Raw genomic sequence first — 13,065 nt, forward strand, 5'->3', positions numbered from 1 at the left:
GGCATCCACAACTTCTCTGGGCAATCTGTTCCAGTGCCTCACCATGCTCACAGAAAATATTTTTTTCTGTATATCTAACCTAAATTTCCACTCTTTCAATTTGTACTCATTACTCCTTGTCCTATCACTGCAGTTCCTGACAAAGAGTGCCTCTCCAGCTTCCCTGTAGGTCCCCTTCAGATACTGGAAGGTTGCTATGAGGTCTCCACACAACCTTGTCTTCTCCAGGCTGAACAGCCCCAACTCTCTCAGCCTGTCTTCATAAGGGAGGTGCTCCAGCCCTCATATCAACTTCGTGGCCCTCCCCTGGACTTGCTCCAACAGTTCCATGTCCTTTGGTGGGGTTCTCAGAGCTGGATGCAGTACTCCAGGTGGGGTCTCACAAGAGCGGAGTGGAGGGGGCAAGTCACCTCCCTCACCCTGCTGGCCATGCTGCTTTTGAAGCAGTCCAGGATCTGGTTGGTTTTCTGGGCTGTAAGTGTACACTGCCAGCTCATGTTGAGTTTTTCATCAACCCAAGTCCTTCTCCATCAGGCTGGTCTTAATCACTTCTCTGCCAAACTTGCAGGTGTGCCTTGGATCAAACACGTCTCCCCAGTTCATACAGAACAGTGTGTAATGTTTTGTATGTGCCCAAGTAAACAATGTTAGTTGCTTTGCCCCTATCCACCAATGCTGTGTATACAGCATTGCAAACAAAAATGTATTTTTGTGAGATGTGCAAATAGAAGTGTATCTTGCTGGAATTTGAGTGGAAACGTGTGCCCAAGATTCTCCTCTAAAAACACAAAGTGTGCAAAAACTCCATGCAAGCACAATACTGTAGTTCTCACACAAGAGTAACCCACCTTCTGCCCTGGTAAACCAAAGTCTTAGAGTTGCCCATGATCTTCAGCCACCTTAAAAAGTCCACCACATCTGAATCACTGACTTGTCAAACCTATCTCACTCACTAGTCTCATATCACCTTTTTTCATGTGTGTGGTTTAAAATATCTGTAAATAATAAATTTCAGCCACTGAGTTTTGGACACTGTTTTATTTTGAAAATGCTGGTGCTCCTTTTTGAGGTGACTTCCAGAGGCATTTTGGATGATCACACACGAATTGTTTACCGGAAGCACAGCGCTTTGACACGCAGTGATTGCAGCCTTCCTTGCAGCCCTGGTCCCACTGGCAGACGTAGGTCAAGCCCTGTGTACACAAAGGAGGGAGATTCTGCCATAAAACGCACCTGTTCGGCAATCTTTTCTTCCCATGGGAACTGGAGGAAAACTCGCTTCTGCTCTTGCCTTCAAATATTTATGACAGAATTAACAGCCCCAGTTTACGTTTATCTGTCCTAAACGTGAGGATCCCCAAGTAAAGTGCTGCCAACACCTTCTGCACATGAGCAAACATCTCCTAAACCTTGATCTCCAACAATGACGGTAATAAAGAAATGTCAGTTTTCAGTTAAAAAACTTTCCAAATGGCTTGTTAAGAAATGGGGCTCCAGCCAAATTAACCAGAGAGTCTGGTCCTTCTACTGCCATTTGCATGAAGGCAGCCATGGCTTACAGCTGGTTGGAAGTTAATAACAAGGGTTATTATCAGACTTCAATAATTTTCCATCGTGTATGAATATCTAAGGAGACCCGATGTACTTAGAAATGCAGAGTTCCTGGCTGTCATGTCTGCAGAACTATGAGGGACCGTGTCAAGTCACAGCTTCCCAGGTGGTTGGATGTGTCCCACTCTATCACAGCTGCTACCCAAAGAGTTCTGCTTCTCAAGGGTGAAGACCCATGCTGGTAAGAAGGAAAGGCACTCAGAGCACTTTGCCCTCTCCCCCACCATATATGCTTCTCCCCTCTTTGAGGAGAAGACTTAGGAGCACACAAGTGTAAAAGGCAAAGGCATTGCCCCTCCTGGGACATGGTTGCCACATGTGGTGAGCTACGATGGTCTCCTGAAGCAGGGGGCTTGGAGCAAACAGCTCTTGACCTCTTCTGGGGACTTTCCTTCTTTCTGTTACAAAGAAGAAAAAGGCATGAACCCAACTCCAATGGCATTTCCATCCACAAGTCTATTTTATGCTCCTGCTTGACACGGCAGATCTGCCAGTCATGATAGACTTGACAGGTTCTGATATGGAGGCTTACAGAAATGTGTCCTTAGGTTTTCTGCACATGCCACAACTATGACTCACTTTCTGTGGTTACAAGAAGACAGAGACAACCTAGCAAGCCCAGAGGAAACAAGTGATATGCCTGAAATGTATGAATGATGCATACATTTACAGGCATCATTATATTTCTCAATTAGGATTCCAACTACAGAAAATTTCCAAGAAAAAAAAAAAGTGGGCTGATATCTTACAAATGATAATTCATGACACATTCACCATGTCGACACCTGAATATGGAGTAATCACTGATGCCAAATTTAGCAGATATCTGGATACCAGTCATGTAGTTGATCATACTGCATGAATGGGAATCGGCATCAGAGGTGTAAAAAAACCACTGCTTGAGAAAATTCATTTTACCAAACACTAAAGAATTGTCAGCTTCAGTGGGATGGGGGATGTGTTGAACATGGACAGTCCTAGTGAAAGCAGCTGACTCTTCACATGCTGCCTGTTGTATTGTACCAAAATTACTGTTAGACCTACACACAGTAGGAATGGTGAGCAAAACCCCATCCTGGTTAAGGGTCTAAAGGAAAGAGCAGCAATCTTACAATGAGTAAGATGTCAGGAATGGGTAAGTGAATATTAAAGGTGTCAGATACAAATTGCAAGTTAAAAGGTGTATGTGAATGATAGAGGAAGCTGAAGGAATTGCTGAAAGGCTCCACAGCATTATAGGCAGCAGCAGGCATGGAGCCATTTCAACAGACAGGAAAGTCAGGAACAGCAGAACAGAAATATCAGCTGCCTTCAGCATCTACTTCTGATTCTATTTTGGGATAGATCCTTTTACGGAAAAGTACTAATGCACAGGCACCTTCCACAGCCACTATGTTTACTTTCAGCCTTCCCTGAACTGGGAAAGCTCCACAGCTGCAGGGTGTGAAGAGGAGGAGCAGCTGATAAGCCTCCGGCCCTGATTTTCACAATACTGACTCAGAGTGGATCAGCTCCCTCCGAGGCTGTCACTGCCACCACAACACTGCCAACCTGCCAGGAAAGATGCAATCAAGGTGACTTTGCAAGTCAGAGGGTCAGCAAGTGAGCAGGGGTTAGCAGGTCCATGGTTGACGTGTTCAAAGGTCGGTGGGCACTGGGGACGCCATCATGAGACAGGCTGGAGAGGGGCAGCATGGTACCATGCCCCCTCCAGCAGCTCTCACTCCTTCTTCTCTGCTGGGACCTGCACCAGCTGGGGCGCAGCTGTGTGCAGCAGCATGAGCCCACAGAGTGTAGTGGAGAGGCCGACCCACCACAGAGGCGACCACGTCTCCCCGAAGAGCAGTTTGCCCAGGATTGCCTGAAGGAAAAGAGAGACAAAAAGCTTTGCTGGGCTGAGCTGCTCCAAAGCCTCCTGCACTGCCAGAGCTGTGAGAACTTCTACTGGGAGAGACAGCCCTGGGAAAAAAATGTGCTTGAGGAAACTCATGCTGGGGTGACCAACAGAAACGGCTGCTGCGGGTGATGCTGGAAATGACTGACTCTGCCATCCAGCCTGGAAGCGCAGCTATCCTGTGGTCCCAAAGCAGGACTTTGGTAGATGCATGTGTGCTTTGCTGCCTTCCCATCACTTCTCAGGAGCCAAATCTCTTGTTGACTGGGCAACTCCAGTCGATTCTTGGACACCACCATGAGCTGTCTGCCAGTTGGAGCACAGAAACAAGGTGGACTGCTGCCAAGAGTGAAAAGCAAGCAGAAAAACCTGCAGGTCAAAGATTCTCTTGCTGTCACTAGCGGTGGTGCATCTTCACACCCAGCTAGGGTGACTGGCTTGTCACAGGTGAGGTGTTGCAAAGGAAAAGCAAAACAAAGCAAAGCAAAGCTTCTGGCTCTGGCTCTCACTGGCAGTTATTAAAGTTCAGCTGTACAGCTGCTGCAAGGCACCATGCTGGGCAGCAGTGCTCCTCCTCCTGCACCATCCAGAAAAGTTCCACCGCTTCTGCCATGAACAACTATCAAAGCAGCTGGGGCCTGATGCAATCATTTCATGTCTGCCTGTAACCCTCCCTTTGTGTCCACTGATGCTGGTTCTGCTGGGAGGTGAGCTAAGACCAGTGGCAGCCAGCGTGAGCATTCTCACATCGCTGTGCTCCTCGGGCTTCAGCGCCTGGGGAAGGGATCTACTCACCGAAGAGATGAAGTTGGAGGCTGTCGTTGTCACAGAGGCAGCAGCCAAGGAGGAAGAGAGTCGCAAGGCTTTTGCAAAGACTGTCCACATCACCGCATTGCACGCAAACACCAAGCCAACACAGCTGACGCGAAGCAGCACTGGCAGCTGTAAGACAAGAATGAAAAGCCTGTGTATTTTCACCTCACTGATTCATGGGCACTTTGGAGCCAAACCCAACGGCATGGGCTTTTGAAGCTGAATTACAGCTGCTATTAAATGAAGGTGAATATATAACTCACAGAAGGAAATGGAAATGAGGAAACAGCCCTGGACAGAGTGTGAGCCCGTTGTGTCCTGCTGTGAGTTCAGCCTCAGACTATAGGCTAGGAAGCGCTAGGACAACGTGCAGCAGCTGCTATGCCAGAAGCCAAATTTCAGAACACTCTCCAGTTCATGATGTGGTGGACGCAAAATGCAGGGATATGCCCTTTACTTATCACTATACATATACAGATGTATAGAAAATGGTGAAATTCAGAACTGACAGGGACAAATACCAAAGATTTAAATGCCGGCGCTGTGTGGGGTCCAGGACCTAACTGTTGTGAATTTGGACTGAGACCCCAATGGTCCCAAAGCACTGGTCCTCACCAGCTCCCTGGTCTGCATTACTGCTGCAGTGAGGGCAGAGCAGAGATCTTTGTGATGAAAGGGAGAGCTGAGGGGCTTCACGCCTTACCTTGCACACTCACTGGAGAGCAGATTTACTGAGAGGTCTCTACTCCAGCATTTAGCAGCACCAAAGCCACCTCTGAATTCAAGGGCTGTCAAGGCCAATTAGGTCCTCAAGAAAGACCTCCCTCCTTAAACAATCTCACCAGACATGTAACAGCCTCAGTCTGAAAAAAGGGCACAGTTGTGCCTAAAAAGTCCTCACCATTCACAGTCTCCCTTGCCCCCTCCTAGTTTAAGCTACTGAGGCCATCTCCCAGCCCCTGGATACCATGTAGTTGACGTGAAGACACCAAGGGAGATCACGGGCAGAAAACGACTCTCACAAACGCTCAGGGAACACACAAGGGCAAAGGAAAGCAAATCTTTGTCTAAGCCTGCAGCAATCATGGCTTCACAGCCTGTCACCTTTCAGTCCATGGTGGGATTCGTCTTGAAGAAGACAGAAATGTAGGTGTGAAGTCACCAAAAAACACAGCTAAGCAGTGGTACCTGCCCCATGGGAATGGCTGCACTGCAGCCCCCTACCAGCTGCTCAAATCAATGGGGGCCACCAACTGTGTTCTGCTCCCACTCAAAAGAAAAAAATTATATACTGCAAGCAGACAGGGATTTCTGAAGCAAGCGATGTTGCAAGTGCACAGGAAAAGACTGCAAAGCAAATCTCTGCTCGATGGCTGGCGCAAGCTCTCCGAGGCTAACCCCATTCCAGAGAGCGACAGTGCAGGTGTGTGGTCTCATTTTGCCCCACCTGTGGCAAAGGTCTCCAACTTGATAAGGGCAACAGTTGAAATCCAATATCACTCCCACCAGTGAAGCCCTTGCTTTCCTATCCACCCTGGCCAACAATGTAGGGAGAGATAAGAGGGACAACCATTCCCAGATACTACCACTCCTCTGAGGACGAAAACTTCTGCCATGTTATGGCTCTCCATGGGATAGGGTTTGCCTCCCAGTTTCATCCTCTGCCTCTATTACCAGACAGTTTTACCTTAGGGGCAGTTATGTACATCCACACATCTCTAGTGGGTAGGCAGATCTGGGAGTAAAGAGATGAGAGGGCAAAACAATTCTCTGTGTTTCACCTAAATTCAGTATATTTCCATAGTCCAGGGGTTGGACTAGAGACCTCCACAGGTATTGCCTGACTGGAATTAGTCTGTGAGACTATCAGTGGTGAAACAAAGCTGGCTCCCACCATCACAGCAACTATGCTATGTTCAAGAGTGATCTTGAACCCAAAGGTTTTTATTCTGATCTTCTCTTGCAGAGCCAGGGAAATCAGCAGCAGTATGCTCTGCAGGTGGCACATGCCCAGAAGGAAGGTTTATCAGAGAAAGGTCAAGTCCCTCTGCAGCTCGGGCAGTGGTCATCCCAATGGCATGCAGACGGAGAGATAGGAACATCCCCACGTGTTTCCTTCCCCACAAGGAAGGGGGGAAATATAAATTCCTCCCCAGCTAAAGACTCAGCTGAGCCACCCCAGTGAGTCAAGGATTACTGTTCTGATTGCTTTTCTAAGCATAGATTAATTTCAGTGTACATTTCAGATAATCCAGAATTACTCCTGAAGTGGCAGAAGTAATTTTAGATGAAGACTGACAGGGGAGCGGAGAAAGCAAAGTAAAACTTTTGTTCAAGTGAAATGACCCCTCCTGGTCAGGTCACTCTCATGCTTGGCCATCCCAACACATCCTTCTGGCCAGGAAATCCCTCTTTGTGCTGTTGTTGAGTATCCTGCTACCCTACATCATAAGCTCTTAAAAGCATCAATACACTTTTAATATTTGCTGGCATATTCCACGCTGCACAACTGACGGCTGCTATTATACTTTGAGACTTCTGTAGCTCTTCCTTAAACACAAAACTCCTTCAATCTCTTTTGCCTTGTGGCTGCTCTGCAGAAATGCCTTTGCAGCAAGCATGAAGGATTCAAAGGGAGCCTCTGAAACTCTTAAGTGTCTATAGTCCTCCACAATTTAAGCCACTAGGAAGATTACGGCATCTACATAAAACCTGGCTAGTTTTACAGCTAAACTGATTAATTTAATTGTCACCTAGAATGGACCTGAAAACTGAAGGAACCAATTTACCCAGAAAAAAGAAACAGTCACAGAATCACAGCATGGCTGAGGTTGAAAGGGACCTCTGGAGTTTATCTGGTCCAACCTCATCATCCTTAGAGCAGGCTGTCCTTGTCCATGTCAAGACAGTGTCTGAATATCTCCAAGGACAGAGACTCCATCACATCCCTGGGCAACCTGTGCCAGTGCCTGGTCACCCTCACAGTGAAAAAGTGCTTCTAGATGTTCAGAGCAAACTGCCTGTGTTTGAGGGTGTGCCCATCACCTCTAGTCCTGTCACTGAGCACCACTGGAAAGAGCCTGGCTCCATCCTCTGTGCACCCTCCCTCCCTGCAGGTATTTATACACATTGATGAGATCCCCCCTGAGCCTTCTCTTCTCCAGGATGAACAGTCCCAGCTCTCTCAGCCTCTCCTCATAAAAGAGATGCTCTGGTGTCTCCATCATCTTTATGGCACTTTGCTGGACTCTTTCCAGTAGCTCCATCTATTTTTTTGCACCGGAGAGCTCAGAACTGGACCCAAAACTCCAGGTGTGGCATCATTAGGGCTAAGTAGAGGCAAAGGATCATCCCCCTTGATCTGCTGGCAACACTCCACATCAATGACATGACACTTTGTCATAACACTTAAAAAAAAAAAAAAAAAGCACCAACCTCCCACCCCAAACAAATACGCAATATTTTTTAGAAATTTCATCATAGAAAAATACTCCGAAAAGATGCTGTCAACATTTGCAGTAATTCCATGCTCTGGTATTCTGTCAGTGCAGAGTACAAGTTGGGGATTTTTTTCTGGGGGGTGGAGGGGTTGGAAAGAGTATAAGGATTTAAATTTTTTTATTTTCCTTTCTGCCACCCTTTCCGATCTATCAGAAAAGATCAAAAGGATTGGCAGGTGCTAGGTTTTTGCCTTTTTAACCCTCTCTAATAATCACACGGATTGATTTTCTTTTCTTCCTGGTGCAAGGCTGGATTTTTTCAGCTCTAGTTTCAAATCCAAATGTACATTTGCCATATGAGTAACAACCTATACCGAAATTAATCTCCCCAATGTGTTTTTAGGAGACGCGTAGGCTGCCTACCTCAGCATTTCCCCACTCACATGCAACCCCGTGTACCTCCCCACCTCTGCTGTGCCTGTGCCAGAGTTCACTCCTGTAGGTAAGGACACTGCTACTGGGGTCAAGGGACAGCAGTCCCATGTAACCTCAAGCTCAAGGAGGTTTGAAAAACACAACGGCGATAAAGATCACGACCAACGAAGACACAAGGATCAGCTGAGCAGCACAGTAGAAATCAAGGGCTCCACCTGTCTGCTCTGGTAAGGACTGAGCTGTGAGAGAATAAGACGGAGAAAAGTAATGTTATTAGAAAACAGTGCACTAAGAACAAGCATTTAATACTAAAGAGTACTGACATCCTGCTTCTAAAGTAACACTGACGTAGAACTACTGCAAATGCAGGGTTGGGTTTGATCTGGGGCATTCCCGTACCACGCTTGTTGTCTTTACATCTCAGTGGCCTCGCTTCCCTTTCCCTGCTCCTCGTTTACGTCGACAGCGCGTATTAGTCAGCCCTCCAAGGCTGACTCAGCGCTCCGCTCTCCGAGACCGCCCCGCTATCCCTAGAAATCCAGGGCAGCCCCTGGGAGCGCAGGAGGAAGAACTGCCGCGCTCCCGCCAGCGCAGCCGTGACGCCCAGAGCCGCCCGGGGGGCGGCTGCACGGGAACCCACAGCACCCGCCCCGCCTCCCTCCTTCCTTACCGGGCCGCCGGCCTCTCCCCGCCCGGCCCCAGCGCCAGCTTCGCCGCGGCCGCCGCCGCCGCCCCCAGCAGCCCGGCGGCCGCCGCCGCGGCCCCGCCGCCCGCCCGGCCGGCCCTCGTGGCGGGGACGCCGGGCCCGCTCGGCCGCCTCACGGGCGCGGCCACCGCAGCGCCGCCCCGAGTACGAGCGGGCCCGCTCCGAGAGACCAGGGGCGGCCGGGAGCGGATGGGGGGTTTGTGAAGAATGCACGTATGCAGTGTTCGTTTATGTACAAAGGCTTTATTTGAACAGACACAAAAGGAGGGAGTAGGAGAACAACGCAGGTCCTACCGTAGCCACATACAACACAGAAAAGGGCAGAAGCCGCCTACATGGAAATAGTCCAGAAACAGACAGGAAGGGGACATTTGTAAACCTACAACATGACAGTAACAAATAAAGCACGCAGGGGACAACAGGTGTGTTGTCCTTGATGTACCCCTCTAGGTCTGATCCTATCTAGATTGTCTACAGGGAAAAAAACCAAAACACCTACCCCATTTAAGGTCAGCTTTTTACATCAGAGCTCAAGTGGGAGCTTGAACTTAGGCGACTTTAAAATGCGCAGATAAGCTGGTAGAAATTCTTCCCCTCAGCCAAGTCATGTAGAAACTCACTAGGTCTATCCTGCCCTTTATCAGACACACATCTTCTGCTTTGTTCCATTTTCCCCCAGCACTTGTGGGCAAAAAAAATACTGTATGAAGTAGCCAAAAACTAGAATGATAGGCTTACCGGCAGTAAAAAAAAAAGCCTGTTGGATATTGCTATATAAATCAACATTTTGTGATCCACTAATAAACATTTCATGTATCTGCAATAAATCTTAAGTGCAACTAAGTGAACTTCTGCTGTACTCCTAAAATGTTCTGCATATTTTCACAGCTTCTTTCATAACATTAACTTGTTTGATAAGAAAATGGATGCAAAATACTTGGAATTTCCTACAATTCTAATATAGAAGTCTACTATAAGTCCATAATAGGGGGAAAAAGGGTTAAAAAGCATTTTAATTTCATATAAAGAAAGAACAGAAAGGCAAAATATATTTATAGTGCTATTTACAAGGCTGTTACTAAATTCACATTTATGCTGTATTGAACAAAGTTCAGTATGAAAACTATTTTTAAACAACCCAGTAAAATCACCCTACGTTTGGCTAAAGAAATAATCACAAAGAAATTGTGCTTTTAAAATTTTGGCTCTGGTGGAAAATGTAGCATTTCAGAAGAGGTAGGAACCTGAATAAAAGCACAAAAGGAAACAAAGATCCAGGTGTGTTCCCAGTAAGAAAGCTTTTCCTTGGCAAGGTACAAAAGTTCCAAGGAAGTATCTTCCAGCACCTATACAAAATCGGTTTTGGAAACTGGAAATTACAGAAAGGTGTTACTATGTCATTGGAAGCTGCCCGCATAGCTGGTATAACATTCTTCACTAAGAGTTATTACCAGCAAAAAAAAAAAAAAAAATCTATGAACTAAAATACTTGATTATTCCAGGACCACAGCAAAAGTCAAGCTTGACAAATGGCTTTTGCTTTTTCTGTACACTTTAAAAATATGGTTCTGCAGTTTTATTTGTGTCATTACAGCTGATCATAATGCCTACAAATGTCACATTTTTTTGATTCTTTCAAAAAAGCATTTTCAATTCGTAGTTTTTCAGTCTCCTGTAAAACAGAAAAAAAAAGCATGGGTATATTAAGGAAATTATCCTCACGTCTTTTATATTTCTAAATAAGCAGTATCTATATTTGTTCAAGTATTTTATACACTATATATTTGGGGAAATAAAACAGGGTGATCCTTGTCTGGGGCCTGCGAGGAGACAGACCAGCCATGACTTACTGAACTGCATAAAATCTATTGCTCTCCAAAGAAGAGCAAGAATTTTAGTTTTCATTCTCAAAGCTTGACATCTTCTATGTCAAGCCATGACTTCATCTGTATTCTACTCTGGAACTTACCTCAGTAAGTTTCGCGTTATCTTTCTTCAGTTTCACAAGATACTGAATCTTCTGGTTTAGGTTTTGATGACCAAGTAATTTCCCGTTCTCCTCAGCAAGAGAGTCAACTTGCTTCCTCAGCAATTCTATTTCCTGTAATTAATATAAATACACTGTGTATCTGTTAGCAGTAGCCTCTCCTTCTCTTTTCAGAAGAAATGGCTTCTTAGAGCTACAAACACACTAACATTTAAGTTATTTGTAAGATATGATGCAAGAGTTGGTTCATTCAGGAAATACGTATTTGTCTTATGTGTCCTTAGATACTATGTTAGATCCTTCTAAAGGTCAAAAAAGAGCACTAATTGATTTGTATTATGAATTGCAACACTGATTTCTGTACCCAGACTTCCACTAGTGCAGAGAATAATATTACAAATACAACTAAACTGTAAGACCTCTACCTCTGCTGAATAAGATTTTACTGTAAAGACAAAAAAAAATTATTATACATGTGTAACCTTTTCAGTTCTGTCTCTTTCTTCATATGCTTCCTCCAGTTTTGATCTAATTTCTTCTTTTTCATTAAATGCTTTGAGCTCTAAAGTTCTTGTTCGTTGTAGCTCCAGAGTCATTTGATGACAGGCATTCTCTTGGACTCTGAGGATATTTTTGGTCTCTTCTAATCTGCCAATATAAAAGAAGCATAAAAAACTTTAAAACCAATATAAATGGCATATAAGTGAATTACTAAGTCAGTTTTGGACATGGAGGGAGGCTCCTTTAAAAGTGTCCTTCTGAGACAATATATTTTTCTTAGAACTTAGTGTTAAGGGAAGGAAAAATTTCATTCTGCTTCTCAGCTCTTGTCTTTGATACTATCAATTAGGCAGTGTTTTGGAGATGCTCTTCTCTTTGGTAACTGTTTGCAATCCAGGATATATAACTCAACTGAGGAGAAAGCAGAAACAGAAGCTTCACCTACAAGAACACTTTGAATTAATCCACCAAAGGAATGTAAATTTTCCAGCTAAACTCAGCTGCTCTTCAAGTTTCCCTTAAATTGCTTGTCTGTCTGTGACTTTTCCCCCAGTGGTCCTGTTGTTCAGAAACATCTCTGAGCAGCTCTGATGGCCTGAGCTTGTTTGGCCTGGTAACAGAAGGACCACTAGTTTGGATAGGATTAACACATTTTCAGCAGACAAGATGTCTGTAAGGCTCACAGAACATTAAACTGTGCCATCAAACTTTGCAGCCTGTCTACTAATTATATGAACTTTAATAATTTTCCAAGTCTATTCAAATATTGTATAAATTAAATTATTTTTGTCATCAGTTTTATTTTACTGATTTTTACTCTATGAAAACAGTATTCATTTGGTACATTTGTCAAGACATGTTCTTAATGAGGAAAGAATATTTTACTTCTTTGTGCATTATTTGTTTGTATGAGACCTTGTAGCACTGTTATAAAGCGTATTTCAGAGACCAGCAGGTATGAAAACACAATGCATCAAATAGCAAAATAATCCCTAATTGCCAGACTGGGGTTTCTGGAAAATTTAATGAAAGTTACTTTTGAAATGACCATGTGCATAAAAACTCTCTTCCTTCTTAAAAGAAGTTATGTACGTAGAAAGCATTCCATTAAATGTAAATAACTCAAGTATTAAAAGATTCAGCCACTATGAATCCTGAAGAGTACAGATTAGGAAAAGAATAGCAGGACCAACATTTTCAAATTAATGTTTATCTACTAGTTCAGTATTTTCTTTCTTTGCTACTATCCATCCAAGGTGCAAAACATTTGAATTTTGAGGACTATTTGCACAATTGCGCAAACACAATCTAGGAGTCCTCTAATAATAAAAAATTTTCATTATTCAAGATTAACTGCAAAAATTTAAACAAATAGCATAAAAAGAAAATAATTAGATTATATTTAAAATTATAAAACATTTATGATACTAATAAAGAAATGAACAGTTTTTCAATTCAATTTGAAAGGGAATGTGCTTAGAATTCATTGCATGTATAAAACTTGAACACATAAATAACTTTAAACAATTAAAAATGGCTCTTCCAATTCAAGTTTTTATGGTTCTACCTATTTCAGATTATTGTCCTGATATAATGCTATCCTTTTCAGTAAATGTAGCAATAGGTGCTACTACCACCTACTGATGAGAAAGAGTAAGAACTCAATGTGTCTTGCAGA

The 13,065-nt window shown here is 44.3% G+C and overlaps 2 protein-coding genes across 3 annotated transcripts in view; both read right to left on the bottom strand.

Annotated features, from left to right (window-relative positions):
• Window positions 1–1,023: 1,023 nt before the first annotated feature.
• On the bottom strand, window positions 1,024–10,316 carry TMEM42 (transmembrane protein 42). Its single transcript, XM_051789080.1, is given in 5 exon segments — window positions 1,024–3,472; window positions 4,301–4,447; window positions 8,864–8,877; window positions 8,880–9,189; window positions 10,293–10,316. Coding segments are annotated over 5 exon segments (636 nt in total). The 3' UTR covers window positions 1,024–3,331.
• The window catches only part of KIF15 (kinesin family member 15), a 36,770-nt gene continuing 32,833 nt past the window's right edge, over window positions 9,129–13,065 (bottom strand). The window contains exons 33-35 of one of the 2 annotated variants that reach the window (XM_051789178.1): window positions 11,369–11,534; window positions 10,869–11,000; window positions 9,129–10,571 (exon numbers count right to left, since the gene is read on the bottom strand). In XM_051789178.1, the coding sequence (XP_051645138.1) occupies window positions 10,488–10,571; window positions 10,869–11,000; window positions 11,369–11,534 (382 nt within the window). In that variant the 3' untranslated portion in view covers window positions 9,129–10,487. Of the gene's footprint in view, window positions 10,572–10,868; window positions 11,001–11,368; window positions 11,535–13,065 lie in introns of those variants that run through there. The other variant, XR_007904772.1, reaches the window with a different exon arrangement.

The sequence above is a fragment of the Manacus candei genome, unplaced genomic scaffold (genome assembly GCF_025592945.1).
Source record: "Manacus candei isolate 608988 ecotype Guabito, Panama unplaced genomic scaffold, ASM2559294v1 h1tg000026l, whole genome shotgun sequence".
In the NCBI taxonomy this organism is placed as follows: domain Eukaryota; kingdom Metazoa; phylum Chordata; class Aves; order Passeriformes; family Pipridae; genus Manacus; species Manacus candei.